Source organism: Phalangium opilio, unplaced genomic scaffold, assembly GCF_054372755.1.
Source record: "Phalangium opilio isolate 3A_F unplaced genomic scaffold, DU_Popi_V2 ptg000103l_1, whole genome shotgun sequence".
Taxonomy (NCBI): Eukaryota; Metazoa; Arthropoda; class Arachnida; order Opiliones; family Phalangiidae; genus Phalangium; species Phalangium opilio.
The window spans coordinates 1,541,176-1,561,235 of NW_028324205.1; the positions used below are offsets into that span (position 1 = coordinate 1,541,176).

Consider the following 20,060-nt stretch of genomic DNA (forward strand, 5'->3'; position numbering starts at 1 on the left):
CGTAAGCGATTGGCACTTCAATTACGTCTTGGATTTGTGCCAGCATTGCTCCTAGGCCTGCATCTGAGGCGTCCGTAGTTAGGATGCTTGGTGCATCTGGCTTGTATGCTGCAAGAGGTGGAGAGCTGCAGATTGCGTCCTTGATCTTCTGGAATGCTTCCTCTTGGGTGGGACCCCATTCGAATTTGACTCCTTTCTTCTTTAACTGTTTGAGAGAAGTGGCTATCTTCGAGTAGTGTGGTATAAATCGGTGGTGCCATCCAGCCATTCCAAAGAATCGTTGAAGTTGTTTCAGCGTCTTTGGCTGGGGAAAGTTCTTGATGGCTTCCACTTTGGACGGATCTATGTAGATTCCGGTTTCGTTGATGACATGTCCCAGGACTACTGCTTCTGATTGGGCAAATCGGCATTTCTTCAGTTGAAGTGTGAGGACGGCGTTCTTCAATTTGATCATGACGTATTCCAGAGCCTTCATCTGCTCCTTCCATGATTCGGATGCAATCAAGATGTCATCTAGGTATACGACAATAGAGAAATTTTCTCCATCCCGGAAGACTTCATCCATCAGACGCTGGAAGGTACTTGGCGCATTGCAAAGTCCAAAAGGGAGAACGTTGAATTCGTATTTCCTAGCGTGAGTGATGGAGGCGGTCTTTGGTGAGCTTCCTGGTTCCATCCCGACTTGCCAGTAGCCTGACTTCAGATCCATCGCGGTGATGTACTTGGGTTTCCCAACTTACTTAATGTTTCGTCTATTCGGGGAATAGGATAAGGATCCTTTGCGGTGATTGCGTTTAATTCTCGAACGTCGATACAAAAGCGGTATTTCTTTTTTTCTGTTCCTGACCCGTCGTCTTGTTCAAGGACTACGACTGGTGAAGCCCATGGCGAAGTTGATGGTTTTATGATGCCATCCTTTTGCATGTCGTAGATATTTTGTTCGATGATTTTCTTCTTTTCGTCGCTAACTCGGTAGGGTCTTTTATGTATAGGCTTAGCGTTACCTGTGTGTATTTCATGGACGCCCAGACTGGTTCGTCCTAACTTGTCACTGAATAGTTAGGGGAATCTGAGAAGGAGTTCCTTCAACTCTCTCTTCTGCTTGTACGAGAGAGAGGTTGAATCAACTGCTTCGTTGACGTTATTGACCATTTGAGGTGACGGGGGCAATTTGTCCTCTGACATCTCTAATAGTTTCAGTGTTAGTCCATTTATTGAGCATGTTAAAGTTCCAAAATCGATAATGGTATTCCAATCTTCTAGGAAATCTTGGCCTAATATAGCGTCACAAAGGAGTGAAGGGACAATATGGATTTCTTGACTAAATTTTCTACTGATGTCTTGTTTAAATTTTATTTCAAAGTCTAATACTGTCGATCCTTTAGTAAAAGAGTAATGTCCATTCCCCATGACTATGCATTCTGATCTTTCTGATTTAGGATCTAGTCTATTTTCTCCCCTAAATCTATGTAAGGCCCTCCATTGGTCTAGGCTTATCATGGATACTTCAGCACCATTATCGATTCTTGTATGTAAGATTGTGTGTTCAAATTTTATTTTTATTAAATGAGGGTTCCTCTTTGAGAGTCCTCTTCTTTGAATTGCGGCCAAGTGAAGTGAAGTGGTCACAATCCGGTCTTCTTCTTGAGGGACTATTGAGTTGCGGGAGGGGAAACGTCCTCTGGTATTCCCCCCGAGTTGGCGTTTCCCGGAAACTGACCTAGATTTCTTTCCATTCTGGCGGAATGCGTAGTGACCCAGGCCACCACAGTTGAAAACTGTGACTGGTCGGGCGTCCTGGTTGACTACCGGAGGGTTTTGTCCTTCCTGGGTCTGGTTCTGTTGACGTCTTGGAACTGGTGGAAGAGCTAGCTGTCGAGCTTCTCGTTCCCTGGTTTCATTAGCTGGATTTCTCGATTGGAAGACTCGTGTCTGGCGAGGATCTTCGTCTCTTTGTTGTCTTCTTGGTTGATTTCTTGACTCAAGGTGGTATTGCCTTGTTTGGGGATTGGTTCTCGGGAAAGGAACTCTATAATTTTGAGCTGGGTAGCTTTGAGGAACATATTGGACAGGGAAAGGATTTTGAGATCCTTCCGGAAGAGGGAGGGTTGTGTTCCCATGAGGGATGAACCGCTCGAAGTTTGTGTCCGTGTTTGTGTAATATGTTCCCATATGCGGGATGTACCCGGAAGGAGTTGTTACTGGGGTATAAACCGCTGCTGGGGGAGCTACCTGCTGTATAACTGGCTGTGGAGATATTACTTGGGGTTGGGGTATTACTTTGGGCCGTGAAACTACTTGGGGTTGTATCTGATATACTGGTTGTTCTCTAATTATTATGGGTTCCTGATATGTCTGAACCTTGACTTGAGTCTCAGGGGTTTGTTGAGCATTTCCCCATTTGGATTTGTCTTACTTGGGGTTTGACTAGGTTTGGGTTTATTTAGGCCTAAGGTGTGTTCGACTTTTAAACATGCGTCATGTAAATCCGCAGTAGTGAACAGGGGGATAAACATAAGAAGTCCTTTTAATTCATTTCTCAAATTTCTTTTTATCATTACAAGTAATTCATCATCCGGTATTTAGTAAAACAAATAAAAAACATTCCCAGCAGACTTTGGTGCCAGATATAATCCACCAAAAGCATCGTCTGCTATAATGTCTGATAGCGCCTCTATGGCGAACGATACCGCTACAGCGGTGACGTACGCGGGTCCCATTGCCTTCTATATTGTGGAAGCTAGCGTCTGAGACTCCTTTGTCATCTGCTCCTGGTTCTATTAGTAACTTAGTCAAGTTCTTGTCCTGAAGAAAACTTGTTCTACTTGTAACTTAGGCAAGGTCTCTGCTTGAGCAAATTTTTGTTCTATTAGTAACTTAGTCAAGTTGTTGTTCTGAACAAAATTGTGTGGTTTTCGCAACTTCGTTAAGTTCTTGGCTTAATCTTAATTTAGGTCTATTAGTAACTTAGGTAAGTTCTTGGCTTAAACTTAATTTAGTTCCATTGACAACATAGGCAAGATCTTGGCTTAAATTTAATTTAGTTCTAGTTACAACATAATCAAGTTCTAGGCCTGAACTAAATTAGGTTCTAGTAATAATCTACTGACCAGCACTACTTGAACAAAATTTTTATTTATTTACAATTTAATGAAGTTCTCAAACCGAACTAAATTGTCCTCCATTCAGAATTTAGCGTAGTTCATCACCTAAACTAAATATTGTTCAATATTGATATTAGTCGAGTTCATTGCCTGGATTAAAATTTTATTTAAAATCTATTGTTGTTCTAGGACGTAACTATGTATAGTTATTGCTCTATTTCGAATTTAGTCGAGTTATTTGCCTAAAATAAGAAGGTTTCAGTTTAGAATATATTGGGTGTTAAAAAAAACAGGATTTTATGCAAAACTAAAAAGTTCTTTAATATTTTAGATCAAGTCTAACAGATTTGATTTACGAAATTCGTAACAGAAATTGAAATTTTTCTGTCATCGATTCCAAAAATTATCTTTTGGAAATATTCCATCGTTTTGATGGATATTTCAAATTAAATGAATAAAACAAACTAAACCAGCAAATAATTGCTTTTTAATTGAAAAGGAAATGATTTCCAAGTTATCTACGGTCACTTTCATATTTGACGTGAAAACATTTTGACCCTCGAATGCTATGAATGGTGTTACAGGCAGATCAATTTCCTAAATTGAATAAAAAAAGGGCGATGATATTAGAATATCATAATTCAAAAATATTGAAAATACTTACATCCTTTAAAGCATACATTAATTTGGCATTTTCTTTCATTCCGATTGGTAAAAGAAAAAAAACTTGCAGCCACTTCAAAATCTACTAAAATAAAAAAAATGGGCTATTAATTTAACAGTAACTGTAGTTATAATATACCTTGAAAGACGTCTTCAGTTAAGATTTCCTTTTCATTGTCTAGTTGGTTTAAGATTTGCGACACCTTAGTTAATTGTCTCGCAAATTTAATAAGTGGTTTTGATATTTTTTTAAATATCCCCACAAACTGTTCTCCAATTCTAATGTAGTTTCGTTGCTTATTATGGCTCGCTCATCGATCAACTGCAGAGTATAAATAGTTGAAAAAGGTTTAACAAGTAAGAGGAGAAAATTTTCAGTATTTACCCCTTGTTCAGTTTTTAATAAGGGAAACTTATCAACCAACGTTAAAGTATCCGTTCCCCTAGCCAAGCGTTGGCGCAATACGAAGGTTTTTCTCATTTTTTCTTTCAGAATTACATTGTCAGGCTTGTTTTTGCACTCTTTTGTTAAAGCCACCATGTGGGACTCTAAAAGAACTTTCATCCACGGCCATATCTTCGATATTTTTCTACAATAATCAACTTTGAATAAATGTTCGAATGCATGAAAACCTCTAATTTTTCTTACACTAAATTCTTTTTCACGGTTTTGCTTTTGTATTCCTCCTTTACATGAACTAGATTCCCCTCTACCTGATTTCCTGTTTTTGTTGAAATAGGAATATTTCAGTTTGTTCTTAGTCACCGATTTGAGATGAGTCATAGTCATTCGATCATGCCTGAACTTTTGGTCTAATGAATTGTACCACGAATCCTGGAATTCGGCCAAAATTCAAACTATTATCCAATACAAGATATAGATTAAGTCGCGCAATTAACTAACATATCCATTGCTGCAACGGAGATTCGTTTTGTCTTTCAGAAACTTGTGTTTTTTTAAAAGCTCTACACAGACTTTGACTTTATCATCATGTGAAGGAAATCTGCGTAATGATTATTTTAAATTTTGAAATATAATTTGAAGTACACCGTTAATTTTCTAACATCCTCACAATTTGTACTTGAGCACAGACTCGTACAAAGCGCTATTGATCCTTGCCCTATATTTTCGTGCAAATACATGAGGAATCTTTTCTTTTATCATCGTTTCTATGTCCATTGGAAATGTAGGAATTTCGTAATCCATTGACAGCTGTCGTTCTTCCTCCTCATCCGATTCAACGCTAGCTTCATTAAAATTTGGTAGTGCATCAGAAGAGTTTGTTATTATTGAGCTTAAGAAAAATGATATGAAATTTTTCTCAGATGTCAAACGTTAATTTGAGCTACATAAATATTTAATACCTGCAATCAGCGATTTAATTTTCGTTGCTAGATGTATTTGGTGAAACTTCGATTTCTGGGATGGCACGAAGTTTTGTTTCATTACCTGGCAAATCGCCGGTAATTTTTACATTAATCCATTCCTCCCACTCAGTTGAGTAGGCTTGAAGAAGTTTAATCACTCTCGAGAATTCGCTTGATATTTTTTCGATTAAAGATAAAAGTGTTGAACTTGAGTTGAAAAGGATAATTAATTTTGATTCGCAACAGGTCACGTGATATTGAAAATCACTCATGCTTCTGAAATATAACTAGGGTTGTTAATTTTCCGGAAAAATAAAACGCGGAAAATTTTCCGCTAATTCTAAAAAATATAAAACTATCAATTAAGTGAGCTTTGAGTCAATTTATCAAACTTTTAAAGAATTAAAACATTCTCCAGTTATTTTGCCATCTTTAGTAGATTTATTAAAAAACCGCCAAATATTAGTGGTTGATTTTCCCATAATTTGTGACTTTAAACAGGTTAACAAACTTAATAACATTAACAACATAACACCTCGTTTCCCTTACAATGACGTAGACGATCAGTATCCTTTATGCCTGATAACTTTTAATTTCACTTGGGTCTCTTAACGGTTATGTCTCGACTCTCTAACGCCAATATTTGCAATACTACAAACTAGTTTACATAACTATAGAATAGTAAAAATTATTAAAGCTGCATGCAACAGGTTTGAACTTTTTTTTAAAAAAATTCCTGGGTTTTTTAAAATTGTTCCGCTTAGTAGAAGCAAGAGAAGATATTTTCTTCTGGTAGTAGGCAACATACAAATAAATAGTAGAACTAAATTGTGTTGTTAGCCACTTGTTCATAACTAATGATCAAGTGTTTCCACTCTCGCCACGGGGAGGCCACACTTAGCAAACCCAGATTGATACCAAAAAGTCAAAATGTTATACTTTTTCCTTCTGATATCAATATTCTTAATGAAAAAAAAATCTTTAGCATATACTATCCCTAGAACCAGCCACTTCATCCTGAGAGATTAAGTTCCCAGTTCTAAAGATAGTTACTAAAGCACTTTTTGTTTAATTAAGATGCTGGTAAAATAATTATTTCGTGTATCCATTAAATGGATACACGAAATAATTATTTTTATTCACTGTTTATATTATGACTATGAATTATATCATGATCGTGACTATGAATTATATTATGATCGTGACTATGAATTATATTATGATCGTGACTATGAATTATATTATGATCGTGACTATGAATTATATTATGATGGTGACTATAAATTATATTAGATTGTGACTATAAATTATATTAGATTGTGACTATAAATTATATTATGGTTGTGACTATAAATTATATTATGGTTGTGACTATAAATTATATTAGAGTGTGACTATAAATTATATTAGAGTGTGACTATAAATTGTATTAGAGTGTGACTATAAATTATATAAGAGTGTGACTATAAATTAATATACTATAATGTTTTGTTACTTCAAATAACCTTTCTGCTTACACCTCAAACTACAAAAAAAATCTGGGGAACCTTTTTCAAAATACTTTTCATCAACGTTTTTGCAATTTTGATGATAACAATTTTTAAAAACCATGCATAAAATCATGTTCTTTAAGGAATTTTTAAAAAAGGGATGATTTACCTTTTCACAATAAGCTGAAGTTTCCATACACTCATCAGTACAATACAGCTCAATTACTTCAGTTTTTCTAATTACAATATCTTTCACTTTTACGGGCCTTTCAAACACTGTTTCAGGGAATTCTAGAATTTTTTGCTGTTCCCAACATGATTTTATGTGTTTTCTTAATTCAGTTTTTTAAATCTAATCGAGCTGGGATTTAAATCTGCTGCCAAAACATACGCATACCCAAGTGATAAAGGACCACAACTATGACAATCGGACTGGTTTTGTACGCTAACAAATTCTACCTTTAACTTTTTCCCTTTAAATTAAAAGTTAATTAAATTTTTCAGCCGGACGTTCGGGTTTAGCGTTAAAAAACTCAATTTCCATCGGAGGTGGAGTTATAGATCGAGATTATACTGGTAACGTTGGGGTTATCTTATTTAATCATTCAAACGAGATGTTTATCGTTGAGAAGGGAGATCGTATTGCTCAACTCATTTGTGAATTTATTGTGAACCCTGTTTTGTTAGTATATGAGGTAAAACTACACGTTTTGAAAACAACTTTATATTGGAGTATAACCTTTTTTTCTCCCCTCAAGTCTCTTGAAATGACTGCCAGAGGGATGAACGGTTTCGGCTCAACTGGAAAATAACGAATTTAAATTCATACGAGAATCTAATAAAACTTTATGAACCACTTAATATTAACTATCCACAAAACTTGTAATGTGTTAAAAAAAGACAAAAATATTTTCATCAAATTTGTTTATTTTGGAATAAGAATTACAAATTTGTTTTTACTTTAAAACTAACGATAAATGTTCGTGGTAAAAGCAGACCGGGGTTTTAATATAATTCTTTTGTCGCATCACCCAATGTAAGTAATTATCCACGTGCAATTTCGCCTTTTCCTCCAGTAATTGTGGTGGGCTGGGCATTTTGAGGGTTTCAGCTACGGTTGCATTAAGTCCATGACCCAAACGACTGAATATTTCTCCATCTCCGATATTTTCAAGAATGATGGTACTTGCGGGGTAAATAATTTTTCCAATTATTTCTTCCTGGTCTCCGTACTCAAAATCCCTCATCTTCTCATCAAATGGAGGTCTTTGTTTCGTTATTCGAGCAATTTTTCCTTTCTCACTCGATCCGTGTTCAAAGTAAATGGTAAACATACATGGCATTTGAAGACAATAGATTACCATGTACTGGAATTCATTTCTCCCCTCAAAACGTGTGTATGTAACGATGTAGTGCATTTTTTCCGAATGAATTCGAAGCGATAGAGTAGATGGTTCTTATAACAAAATCTAGTAATCAAGGACGCTTTACGGTATTTTTTTTAAAACATTTAAAACTTTTTAGTATTTTATAAACGTAATAACAAACTGTAATATCGTTTAAAACAGGATATGTTGTATAGGATTTAAAAATCCGTTTCAGACTCCAACCTTTGTGCATTTTATGAATGAAATCAATTGAGTATAGTCCACATGTTGAAGACCTAAAGTCTTGAATTTGTTTATTTTGTATTTGAAACTGACGCGCTAGATGATGTATTTTCAAATTGAACGATTCAGGTCCTAACCCAAAACTATCGAAAAAAATCGCTTTCCCCCTTTTTTATTAGCTTTGACACCCAAGCTAATCCAATTTTGTCCCGGCTGATCACTCGTTTGATTGTTAAAAACTATATAGTAATCACCTTTCCTTTTTTAGCGATGAAATTGGAAGGGAAAACCCCGTAAAATTTTCTACCGCAAATTTTGGAAAGAATAGATTCTAACTGTAGAGTATCCATTTTCTTTCCTCGGTTATGAGGGGTTGTCTAATTATACGTAATACCTCTGTCTCTGGATATTTTCAATGTTGATTCGAATTCGGAAAATAAAATGACTGTTATATTGTCAGTTAAAGCCGCTTTAAATTTTAAAAGTAAGTGTAAAGATCCCGTCTTAATCGGCTCTAAATGTTCTAAACCCCCTAGTTCATCGGCGGTTAGAGGGATGACGAAAAATGAATTTCCACTAACGTATTCGTCATATGTTATATTCGATCCGGAATTAATATTATAATTATTAGATCCCGTGAATAAGCTGAGATTTTCTCTATGATATCTTTTCTCAGCGAAGTTCGGGGTAAATGCGAGGGAAGGATACCGACGAGTATCTATTATACACTCTAAGTGAGTGAGACCGAAATGTTCGAATGTGTAAGGTGATGTGTGTATATTACCATTAAAATTAGTGGACTTACACATTGCGACAATTAATCTGTACGTTTCGATAGTCCCCTGAGGTGGAGTGAAAAATTTGACCTCACTGCGGTTTAGGTTATAGACAGCCGGTCTATGTTCCAACGTTAACATGTGTCCGAGAACCAAATCGGGGTTTAATTTCCATTTTTTAAAATATAGACTACTATCCACAATTTCGATTTTATATTGATCGTTATTGGTCGAGGGTGTCATTAAAACAAACTCATCGGGGTTTCGATTAAATTTTAATCGAAGCGAAACCCCATTTAATAGGGCTTTATTAATATTGAACAGTTCATGATAAATTGGACCGAAGACAGTTACAATTTTCGACTGAGATATAGCTTGCATTCTCCTTTTTAAACCGTTTGAGGTGGTAGAGTTAAAAAGGTTATCAATATCTAAACCTTCTTTTTCATGCGTATATAATCTAGTCGTCATTTGAGTTCGTTTGGTTTCTCTATTGAAATTGAGATGATCTGTTATATACCCTTTATAACTATACGTCGGTAGACCGCTACTCAAACTGACCTCATTCAAGGCTACATCTAAATTAGAAAATAAAGCGGATAGACAATTGTTAACAGTGACCACTTTAGCATCGTTAGGAAGGTTATCGCCGTCGGCTTTAACTACCTTAAAGCTTACTGATAATAAAGTATCATCTAATTTTAGATAATGATCGGCTGAACCGTGAACGAAGAATTCTAACGGAACTCCGGCGGTAAATGAATTACTCAATGGTTTTATTAAAACGCATTCACTCGCGTCCAAACAATTATTTGTAGCCGGTTCGGAAAAAAAATCGAGCGAGCTCATTAGTAACGTGGTATTATTGGCCATTTTTGTTTTTAATCCAAGTAGTCTGGAAGACGTCTGGTTCTTTTACTCTTAGGATTAGATGTGGTGCTGCGACGTTTTTTTTCTTTTATATACGCCCTTCCCAGATTGGAGATTATTTATAACATTCATCCCTGATTCTTTCAATCGTTTAACAGCGGCTTCTTTGAAGTTAGCGCCCCCAGCCAAATCCCCTAACACATTCGAAGTAGCACGTAGCGCCTCATTTTTTTAAACTCGACCAATAGGTTTGTATATGGGTTTTAAAAATGAAAATAGTGATCGAAAAACCGAACCGAACGAACCACCGTCTTGATAATACGGTACGGAACTAAAATATGGCAAATCCCCTCCAGTCTAGTTGTTATTATTATGGTATCGTGAAAAGTATATTATATAAGGATTGTCGCTAGAATCCATTACGATTTTTATGTACCGAACACACTATGAGTCATTCATGAATTAAATAAGTTTATGGAAAGACAAGCCTTTTTATATTCAAGAGGAAGGTTTTTTTCTTATGTGGAGTTTGAGAATGGTTTTGCCTTTTAAGAATTTTAGAAAGTCACCGTAACTAGTTCTAATATTAATTTCTATAGCTTCGAAAGAATTACATTTTAAGGGATAATAATCGGGGAAATCGTAACTTTTCACTAAAACCTCCTCCCTTTCGAGATTTCGCGGGACGGGAACGGTTCGTAAAATTGGAGCCATGGTGGAGGCGTATAGGCTTTCTTCGACTAGAGATGAGTAAATTAGGAAATTTTGAATACCGGATCGTACATCGTGTACCTGGTTTGATCGAATTAGACCTTCGAGTTTCACGTTAATCTGATCCGAACTGAAACCTAAAATGTACGCCAAATTAGGGTGTGATTCGGGGAATTTTATAGAGACGGGTTCGCTAGTAGCTATCCGTGTTTTCCCATCATACGATTTAGATATTGTTACTTTATTTCTAAATTCACGGGGAATTACCTGGATCATGGAGTTATAAATCTCTTCTATACTAACATAGTAGCCGGGTGTGATATTGAGTTCGAGAGATTCCTCTATGTGGGAAATTTTCTGCGTTTCGCAAATTAATAACGTTTCGGAGTTTATAATTACCCCCGGTTCCATGTCCTCAACATGCGGTAATTCATCAGACCTAACTATCCCCCGAAACACGACCCAACCCTCATTATCCTCTTTACTCTTAAACCGTAAGAATTTAGCCAATTCAGGACTAAATTTAACCAAAACGCCATTTGAAACTTCAATTTCAGCGTACATTTTCATTACAGTTTTAATCTCTTTAGAATTCGAATCTGTAGTAAATCTTTTACTTTCAAAAAGTCTAAAATTGAATCGTCCATCGGAATTACTGTAGCCGAGATTGTGAAGCCATTCCTCTAAAAGTCAGTATAATTCATACCCCCCGCGGACCGTTTACCTTTCCCAAATTTTTCCCAGTCCATGACGTGTGTTGACGAATTTTCAATAACTTTATCAGATGAAACTAAGTGAAAATTGGTACAGTCATCCGGGACATTTTCATATTGCAAAGGCATTATCAACTCTTTCAACCCACATTCGTAGTTCCCGTGTAAATGTATTTCTTTTGGTAATAAAATCTTAAACTTACTACTAGAATTGTCATTGAAAACATCCAAAGACGCGGTTGATATACAATGAATATGAAACGCGTCCATTATGATGTGAGTCGTATCATCTTATGATCAGGATAAATAAAAAGAGTCGTCATATATAGATTTCAATATGTTTGTTGATATAAAACAGACACACCAAAATTTTTCCACAAGGGGAATCATGATTAAAAAACCTAAATAAAAACCGATATTTTTCCCCGAATTGCAAATGTAATATCAAAAATATAATTACGTTGTTATAAAACCAACAAACTTACAAAACACAATTAAAAATATAAAATGGTAATTAATACTTAATTTCAGTTTCATAACTAGTGAAGAAATTTTAACTTGTTTATTTTTTGGATTCATGAGGTCGGTTTTAAAGTCTTCTAACTTTAACAAACTATTAATAATGTCGATAGTTTCTTGAGCGTTTCCAGGGGCGCGTCTTAAAACTATTTGGTAAAAGTTGATATAATTTAATACTTCGCTCATCTGTAAATTTTGAACGGCCTGATCATAGAACGAAGAAACCCTACCACTCCAATCTAGGGTCACACACTGATGGCCCAGTTGGTTTTCGTAAGAGTTTTGACAACCAACACATGAAGTCTCCGCTATTTTATCTATTTCCCTTATGAGGAGATACGCCAACGTTTGTTGGGCTTCAAAGTCCTCCGTCAATTTAGATGGGAAAAATATGAAATGTATAGTTGGAATTAAATATTTTAAATAATTCCATTCGTCAGGGGTCATCATTACCCCGGTTATACTACACGATTTTTTTTCTGACGTGTTATAGCGACATTATGTTCAACACCCGCGTTTAAAACAGCCACGCTCCATCGTTATTATGGTCCGACAGTGGGTATATTAATTGAGCGGGTGTCAAAAGTAAATTGTTATGACCTCCAAATGATTTAGAAAGTCTGATATTTTCTTTCGCTTCATTAAATTTCGCGATGTGTGCGTCGGTCAAATCTACACCATAATGTGTTGGTAACCATCTTCCGATTTCGGACGAATAACGGAAAGAGCGTATGTTTAAGAACATATTCCCATTGTTGTTTTGTCTGGAAATAGTAGCGTATTTGACCAAAGTTCCATCTTTCTTTCTATATGTTGATCCTAATGGCGCTTTAAACAATATGTCAAAGCCACTTTTATTGTAATGAAACACGGGATCGGCTACGTCCATGTTGTAAAAATCGGGGCTGTAATTGGACGTCAAATCATTAACACTATAAAAAGCTATATAAATATAACAGATTATTCGGTAAAATGAAAAAACATCCAATTACCAAATTAGAGAGTCTTGAGCCATTTTTAACGTTGTTCGCACGTTGAATAATTGTAGAAGACTGAAAGCTTCTAACCGCAACCTTTGTTTCGCTTTCATAGCTTTATTCGCTTAATCCGTTAACTTTTAATTTTTGGGAGAGCTCAAATTTTTATAAGTGTTCCGACCGACTGAAAAATCGAAACCTTAAGTCCCCGTTCGTCGCGTAACTTATAAGAATCACTTCAATCAATAACAAAGTCACTCAGTTTTTTGCTTTAGACGAATTCAACGCTTTATTCAATTCCAATCAACTCAAATTCTTTTATTTTAAACTGTTCCTTTACTTTAACTTTTCTTTTGTATTATTTTTTTTTTGTGGTATCTAAACCTTTTCCTTATTTCTTTTATTTCCGTGGTATCTAAACCTTTTCCTTATTTCTTTTATTTCCGTGGTATCTAAACCTTTTCCTTATTTCTTTTATTTCCGTGGTATCTAAACCTTTTCCTTATTTCTTTTATTTCCGTGGTATCTAAACCTTTTCCTTATTTCTTTTATTATTTTGGTATCTAAACCTTTTCCTTATTTCCATTATTATTTCCTAGGTTTCTAAACCTTTTCCATTATTCCATTATTTCCGTGATACCTTTTCCTTTTCCTAAGTTCCATTTTTTAATTATTATGTCCGAAGACTATAGCTCCTTGCCTAGGTCTGAGCTTCATTTCTTTTTATTTCTTATGCCCGACTAAGGACGTCTAGCTTCTTTGCTAGCCCATTCCAAAGTGATTATTCTTTTACGTCCAAGTCAGGACTCCTAGCTAGGTTTCAAAGTTCCATTTCAATTTTCAACCCCCATATTCAAAGTTCAGTTTATGTTTTTACCAATTTGCAATTTTGGCCAGAGCATCGGCCTTTACCCTTATTATTCTTTCCCCTCATTTTCTCTTTTATTTATCTTAACTTTCACTTTTCACTAATGCACGTGCATGTCATATAATACCCTGAATCTTTGATCTGTCCTATCCAAGCTAACAAGTTTTATTACTTTGTTTTTCAAGCGAACCGATCCCTTCGGTCAAAGATTCTGTTTAAAGCAGTTATACTTATTTTTCTTACACAAATATCCGACTAAAGCTTTCTATACTGTTTTTGCAAGGAACGATAATAATCCAAGGTTTACAAAAAATATAAAACACAAATGAATATAAACACAAATGAATACAAACTCAATAAACATGAATATTTTTGCGCGCGCGTGAATTAGGCCTAATTCTTTAAAACATTCAAAAAAAATGCACATCAATTCAAATTTCATACACTTATTTTCAACACTCCCCCCCTTGAACTACGTTTTAAGTAGTTCAAGAAAGAGAGTTGTCTTTCATCAAACTTTAAATTTCCAAATGATATAAAAGTTGAACGGGTCGACGTAGTCGATTACCGTTCGGCAGTCTTATCATACATGAACGTATGATTTCGTCCCTACCTCTCATTACTTGTTCTATTACAGCTAATTTCCACATTGCTCGTGGTTTTATAGCGTCTTCTACCAAAACAACATCATTTAGTTTTAATTCTTTACTTGGTTCACCTTTCAATTGTGTTCGGTGATGAGCCGATCTCAACTCTAGCAAATAATTGGTTTTCCAACGGATCCAAAACCGATCCAAAACAGTTTGTCTGTATTTCAAGCGTTTAATAATTTCGCGTTTTGTTACCGTTGGCACATCTTCATTTGTAAACGTTTGTGATGGTAGAGTTGTCAGTCGTTTCCCCACTAGAAAATGAGCTGGCGTTAATGGCCTTGGCTCTCCTGGGTCTTCATAAATGTATGTGATAGGGCGGGAGTTTATTGTCGCTTCAATTTCAATGAGAAGAGTCTCTATTTCTTCGTATGTTAGGTGGGCTCTTCCTAGTATCTTGCGGAGGGGTTCCTTAACGGAACGCACCATCCTTTCCCAAAATCCCCCCACCAGGGGGCCCTGTCTGCTATGTATCTCCACTTTATTTTTAAACTTCCATAATACTCCATTGCTTCTGGACTTCTCATTTTTTCTTGCAAGATTTTTAGATCCGCGTCTGCGCGTTTAAAATTTGCCGCGTTATCGCTGTAAATTATTTTGACCACTCCTCTTCGCGCAATAAACCGTCGAAATGCCATAAGAAAGGCTTCTGTTGTGAGGTCCGTAACTAATTCTAGGTGGACAGCACGTGTTACTGCGCAGGTGAAAACCACGAAGTAACATTTTTTATCTGGTTTTGCATATAAAGGACCACCGTGGTCTATGCCGCAAATTTCGAAGGGTGGAGCTGGGTTGATCCTTGCGTCCGGAAGTGGCGCCATTTCTGCTTTCATAGGCTTGGCTTTATATCGCTTGCATCTTGGGCATGAATAAATGACTTTATTCACTAATTGCCTAATCTTTGGTATCCAATAGTGTTCTCTAATTTCCGTCAATACTTCGCTTTTACCTGCATGTTTCAATCTTACGTGTGTTTGCCATCCAATTAAATATGATAGTTGATGAGTTCCTGACAATATCCATGGGTGTCGCTCCCGGTAAGTCATTTTGGCCGCGTCTAAGCGCCCTCCCACACACATGACCCCCTGTTTATCCAAAAACGGGTTCAGTGATGTGATACTCGATTTTCTCGATATTTCTTGTCCATTTTCCAAACTCTTTACTTCATCAAAAAAATCTTCTTTTTGCGCTTTTTTCACCCAAAACACTTCGGCATTCATTACTTCTTCCCCTGTCATCGGACCCTTTTTTCTTTCTTGTACCTTATTTCTTGTGTTATGGATGAAACGCATAATCCACGCCGTTATGTTTAGGACTTGGTTCAAACTGCTATACTTTTTCAAATTCAATAACCCTTCATACTTCTGTACCGGATTCATATAAGCGACTACTTCTTTCTTTTTTAACTCATCCTGTATTTCAACCGGCAATTCTTGGTTTTCTCCAAAATTATCCTCTTCATTTACTAGATCTATATGTTCTCTAAGCCAAGTTGGTCCATGTAACCAAAGATCGCTTGAGGCGATTTCTTCTAAAGACTTCCCTCGAGTTGGAAGGTCAGCGGGGTTTTCTTTGCCCGGACAATGATGCCATATTTCTGGTTCCGTTCGCGTATGTATTTCGCGCACTCTGTTTTGGACAAACTGTTTCCATCGGCCAGGAGATCCGCGGATCCATGCTAATACTATTTCCGAATCTGACCACATTATTACTTTTTGTGGCTTAATTGTCAACGTGTCCATTAATGTATTGTTCAGTCGAGCGCCTATTAATGCACCCATCAGTTCTAGCCGTGGTATTGTTAATTTTTGATTCCCCAACGGGGTTACTCTTACTTTTGACGCGATCAGTATTGAATTAATTACACCATTAGGATACATACATTTTAAATAGAACACTGTCGCATATGCACTTTCGCTTGCGTCTACGAAACCATGTAATTCTATTGCTTCTGGTTTCAAATCTAATTGATTTTTATAGAAAAACCTGGGTATTTCAAATTCTATCAATTTTGATAGTTCATTACACCAATCATTAAATTTTGTTTCTAAGTCTTTGGGTAAATCCTCATCCCAGTCTATTTTTCGAACCCACAGTTCTTGAAATATGAATTTTGCCCGGATTGTGAACGGGGCCAATAAACCCATAGGGTCAAAGATACGTGCGACAGCTCTCAGTACTCCTCTTTTAGTATTTTCTTTATTTATCATAAATTCCAAAAGTGACGTAACTTCATAAGACAAATTGTCTGTCATTTCATCCCATAACATCCCCAAAAACTTGGTATTTGTAGGATTAGGTAGACCTTTCTGTTCCTGACTTTTATCATGTGACCCCCACTTGGTTCTTATTTCTTTCGAATTACTTCTTATTTTTCTCAAATTCATTCCCGCTTCTGACAATATCTTGGTTGCATCATTGATTAATTGGTCTGCCTCATCGGGGTTATCCTTTGTCGTAACTAAATCATCAACATATCTATCTTTTTCTAAACTTTCGCTTGCCGCGGGGTATTTTTCTTTTGTTTTCTCTAAGTGGTGTAAAATGGTCGCATTCAATAGGAAGGGCGAAGTGGTTACCCCAAAGGGGACTTTAGTCATTCGATACCCTACTAAATTTTGTTTTTGTGGGTGATCTAACCCCTCAATCCAAAGAAAACGCAAGGCGTTCCTGTCTTTCTCCGCGATCCCTATAGTGTGAAAGGCTTTGGCTATGTCCCCCGTTATTCCTACTTTTTTCTCCCTAAAGCGCACCAATATGCGAAAAAGGTCCGGCAGTAAATTTGGTCCTGCCTCCAAACAATCATTTAGCGAGGGCATGCCTTTTGCGTGAGAAGACGCGTCCTGAACAATTCTTAACTTTGTTGTATCTCTTTCCTCCCTAAACACTCCCTGATGTGGTAAATAGTATAATGGTCCCTTTGGTGGGAGGTACTCAAACTTACTTGGGACTCTTTCAATTATTCCTGATTCTAGTTGCTCATGAATAACCTCATCATACGCTTTTAACTTAATTGGATTCGTTTCCAATTTTTTGATCAAATTCCAAGTTCGCCTTTTTGCTACCTCATAATTATCACCTAGAAATTGTACTTCCTTTTTCCAGGGTAAAGCTACTTCATATTGTCCATTTTTATATTCAATTTTTTCATTAAACTCTTTCAATACTTCATTTTCTTCAATTCCTTTTGCCGAATGAGCATTATCCAAAATGCCAATCGACTCATTATCCCAAAAGGCTTTCATTTGTTTCGACAACAAGTCTTCTTCACTAACCGAATCCACCGATACTTTCATAACAGCTATAGCATGAGCTCCCACTCTATTTTTTGTGTCTTCCCCCCCATGCAGGGTCCATCCCAGTTTCGTATCTATCGCAACTAAAGATTCATTAATTCTCTCCACCTTCCCCTGCGCTATTTTCCAAAAATAATCAGCTCCAATTAAAACATCTATTTTATCATCCTTTTCTCTTCTCTTCTTTTCTCGAGTGTCAGACAATTGATAACCTCTTTCTTTTAATTCTTCCACTATATGACCTGATGGCACCGCCAAAATTGTACCTGATATGGACGGGGTTTCAAGCGCCGTTATCTCAACAAGTTCTTCAGTTTCACTATTTTTCATGATAAGCTTAAATCTACGTCTGTTGGAAACTATGGGTGTTTCTCGTTCGAAAGGAAATACATTCAGGGTCTCGTCGCCTATTTCTTCTAACTTTAACTGATTTACGATTTCTTCTCTTACAAAGCATCTGTGGCTTCCCCCATCGAGTAAACACCGCACATTAGCTTCCTCCCCATTTGGGCCTATCATAACCGCTCTCAAGGTTTGCAAGTAAATTTCACCACCCCCTGTTTCTTTATCATGTGCTAATGCACTGTACGTTCCAACATTTTCATTATTACTTTGACTTGTAGATGGGTTTGATTCACCTGCACTATTTTGTTTTTGATTATCCTGATTTGCATCGTTACTTTCAGGAATTTGTCTGTCCTGTCTTCCATTAGGCCTATTAAACCCCTGCCTGTTTTGATTGTAATTATATCTATCCATATCCATGCAAAGAATTTTGTTGTGTGATCTCCCACAATTTTGACATTGTCTAAACTTTGTTTTGCAATGACTCGCTGTATGACCACTTCTCAAACACAAAAAACACAGCCTTCGGCGTATTGCTATTTCCCTTTTTTCTTTTGCGGGAACTTTCATACAGGTATAATAGGGATGCGATTCATTACAAAACACACAATTGTAAGGATATCTGGTATTTGTACTGGGAATACTTAGAGCCGTGGCTGACGCCAGTGATTTTAGGTGGGTATTTTGTGAGGGCTTGGGTTTATCCTTTTGGGGTTGACTCTGCTTTATTTGCATTCTCCCTGTTCTATGTATAGCCATAGCCTGTTCTTTTCTTTCTATTGTTTTCCTTAAAAAATTCAACACATTATCTACTGTCCAAGATCCCCTTTCTTTATCCTCTTTCCCAAAATCTTCTAACAAATCCAATGGAATTAATCCCCCTAAAATATGCGCGTATAATTCCATATTTTGAACTGTGAGTTGTCCTAACGCCTCTAAACTTCTAACTTCTATTTGGCAAGAATCGTGCAAGTGCCTCAATGCTTCGACATTAGTTGAATCATGAACTGGTTTTAATTTTAACAAATTATTAATTCGTGCACTAGTTATCATTTCTTTTCTACCATATCTTTCTTCTAAAATATCTGCCGCTATTTTAAAATGTTCTATACCGTCAATAGCCTTTTCGGCTTGACCTTCTAAATAAGAACGTAAATATATCAACTTAGCCGCTGCATCCAGTTGTTGTTGGTTGACTGCTACGTTGAACTGAGGCCAGAATCGTTGCCAGTTTTCTAGTCCACCGCTGAATCTCCTGATACTGATTTGAGGCAATTTCACAGTTGCTGGAGTTTGATTCCCGGATACTGTTGGCTGGACGCTCGCGCTGTTGTTTTCCGTCGTCGTCTCGTCTTCTTTGTTACTCGCGAGCCATCTTTTTGCACGCTCTGTCCAGTACGTTAAAAACTCTATCCAGTCTTCCTCGTCTTTCACTTCCGCAGTAAGTTTATCACCGTCCGTAATTAATTTCGAGATTGTTTCGTTCAGTTTTGTAATTTTACCTTCCCTTGCCGACACTTGAGCTAAGTTGTTCGCAATTACTTCTTCATCCACTTCTTCGTTTCCCAGTTCAGTTTTTATAGCGTCTAAGGCTTTTTTCATAGACCGTCTTACTTTCTTTCTAAGTCCGTTGCCATTTTTTTTTTTTGCTAATGTTTGTTATTAATCTAAAGGTTCTTACGTACACTCAATCCCGGGTTTCGGCACCATGTTTCGCTTTCATAGCTTTATTCGCTTAATCCGTTAACTTTTAATTTTTGGGAGAGCTCAAATTTTTATAAGTGTTCCGACCGACTGAAAAATCGAAACCTTAAGTCCCCGTTCGTCGCGTAACTTATAAGAATCACTTCAATCAATAACAAAGTCACTCAGTTTTTTGCTTTAGACGAATTCAACGCTTTATTCAATTCCAATCAACTCAAATTCTTTTATTTTAAACTGTTCCTTTACTTTAACTTTTCTTTTGTATTATTTTTTTTTTGTGGTATCTAAACCTTTTCCTTATTTCTTTTATTTCCGTGGTATGTAAACCTTTTCCTTATTTCTTTTATTTCCGTGGTATCTAAACCTTTTCCTTATTTCTTTTATTTCCGTGGTATC

At 36.4% G+C, this 20,060-nt stretch overlaps 2 protein-coding genes across 2 annotated transcripts; both read right to left on the reverse strand.

Moving 5' to 3' along the window:
* Nucleotides 1-8,612: 8,612 nt before the first annotated feature.
* On the reverse strand, nt 8,613-9,884 carry LOC149630120 (uncharacterized). Its single transcript, XM_089851293.1, has one exon. It carries the CDS (start codon nt 9,882-9,884, stop codon nt 8,613-8,615), a length of 1,272 nt encoding a protein of 423 aa, XP_089707419.1.
* Nucleotides 9,885-14,187: 4,303 nt separating this feature from the next.
* LOC149630121 (uncharacterized) lies at nt 14,188-19,562 on the reverse strand. Its single transcript, XM_089851294.1, has 2 exons — nt 14,944-19,562; nt 14,188-14,875 (listed from the first exon to the last, which is right to left on the reverse strand). The coding sequence occupies exons 1-2, from the start codon at nt 19,560-19,562 to the stop codon at nt 14,188-14,190; spliced, it is 5,307 nt and encodes a 1,768-aa protein (XP_089707420.1).
* Between the last annotated feature and the right edge of the window lie 498 nt (nt 19,563-20,060).

Excerpts from the sequence above, each read along its gene's own strand:
- LOC149630120 (XM_089851293.1), bottom strand. The coding sequence starts at position 9,884 with ATGGCCAATAATACCACGTTACTAATGAGCTCGCTCGATTTTTTTTCC.
- LOC149630121 (XM_089851294.1), bottom strand. The coding sequence starts at position 19,562 with ATGAAAAAAGCCTTAGACGCTATAAAAACTGAACTGGGAAACGAAGAA. Across the intron at positions 14,876-14,943 it reads TTTCTTATGGCATTTCGACG|ACGCGGATCTAAAAATCTTG; the intron begins GTTTATTGCGCG and ends TTAAACGCGCAG.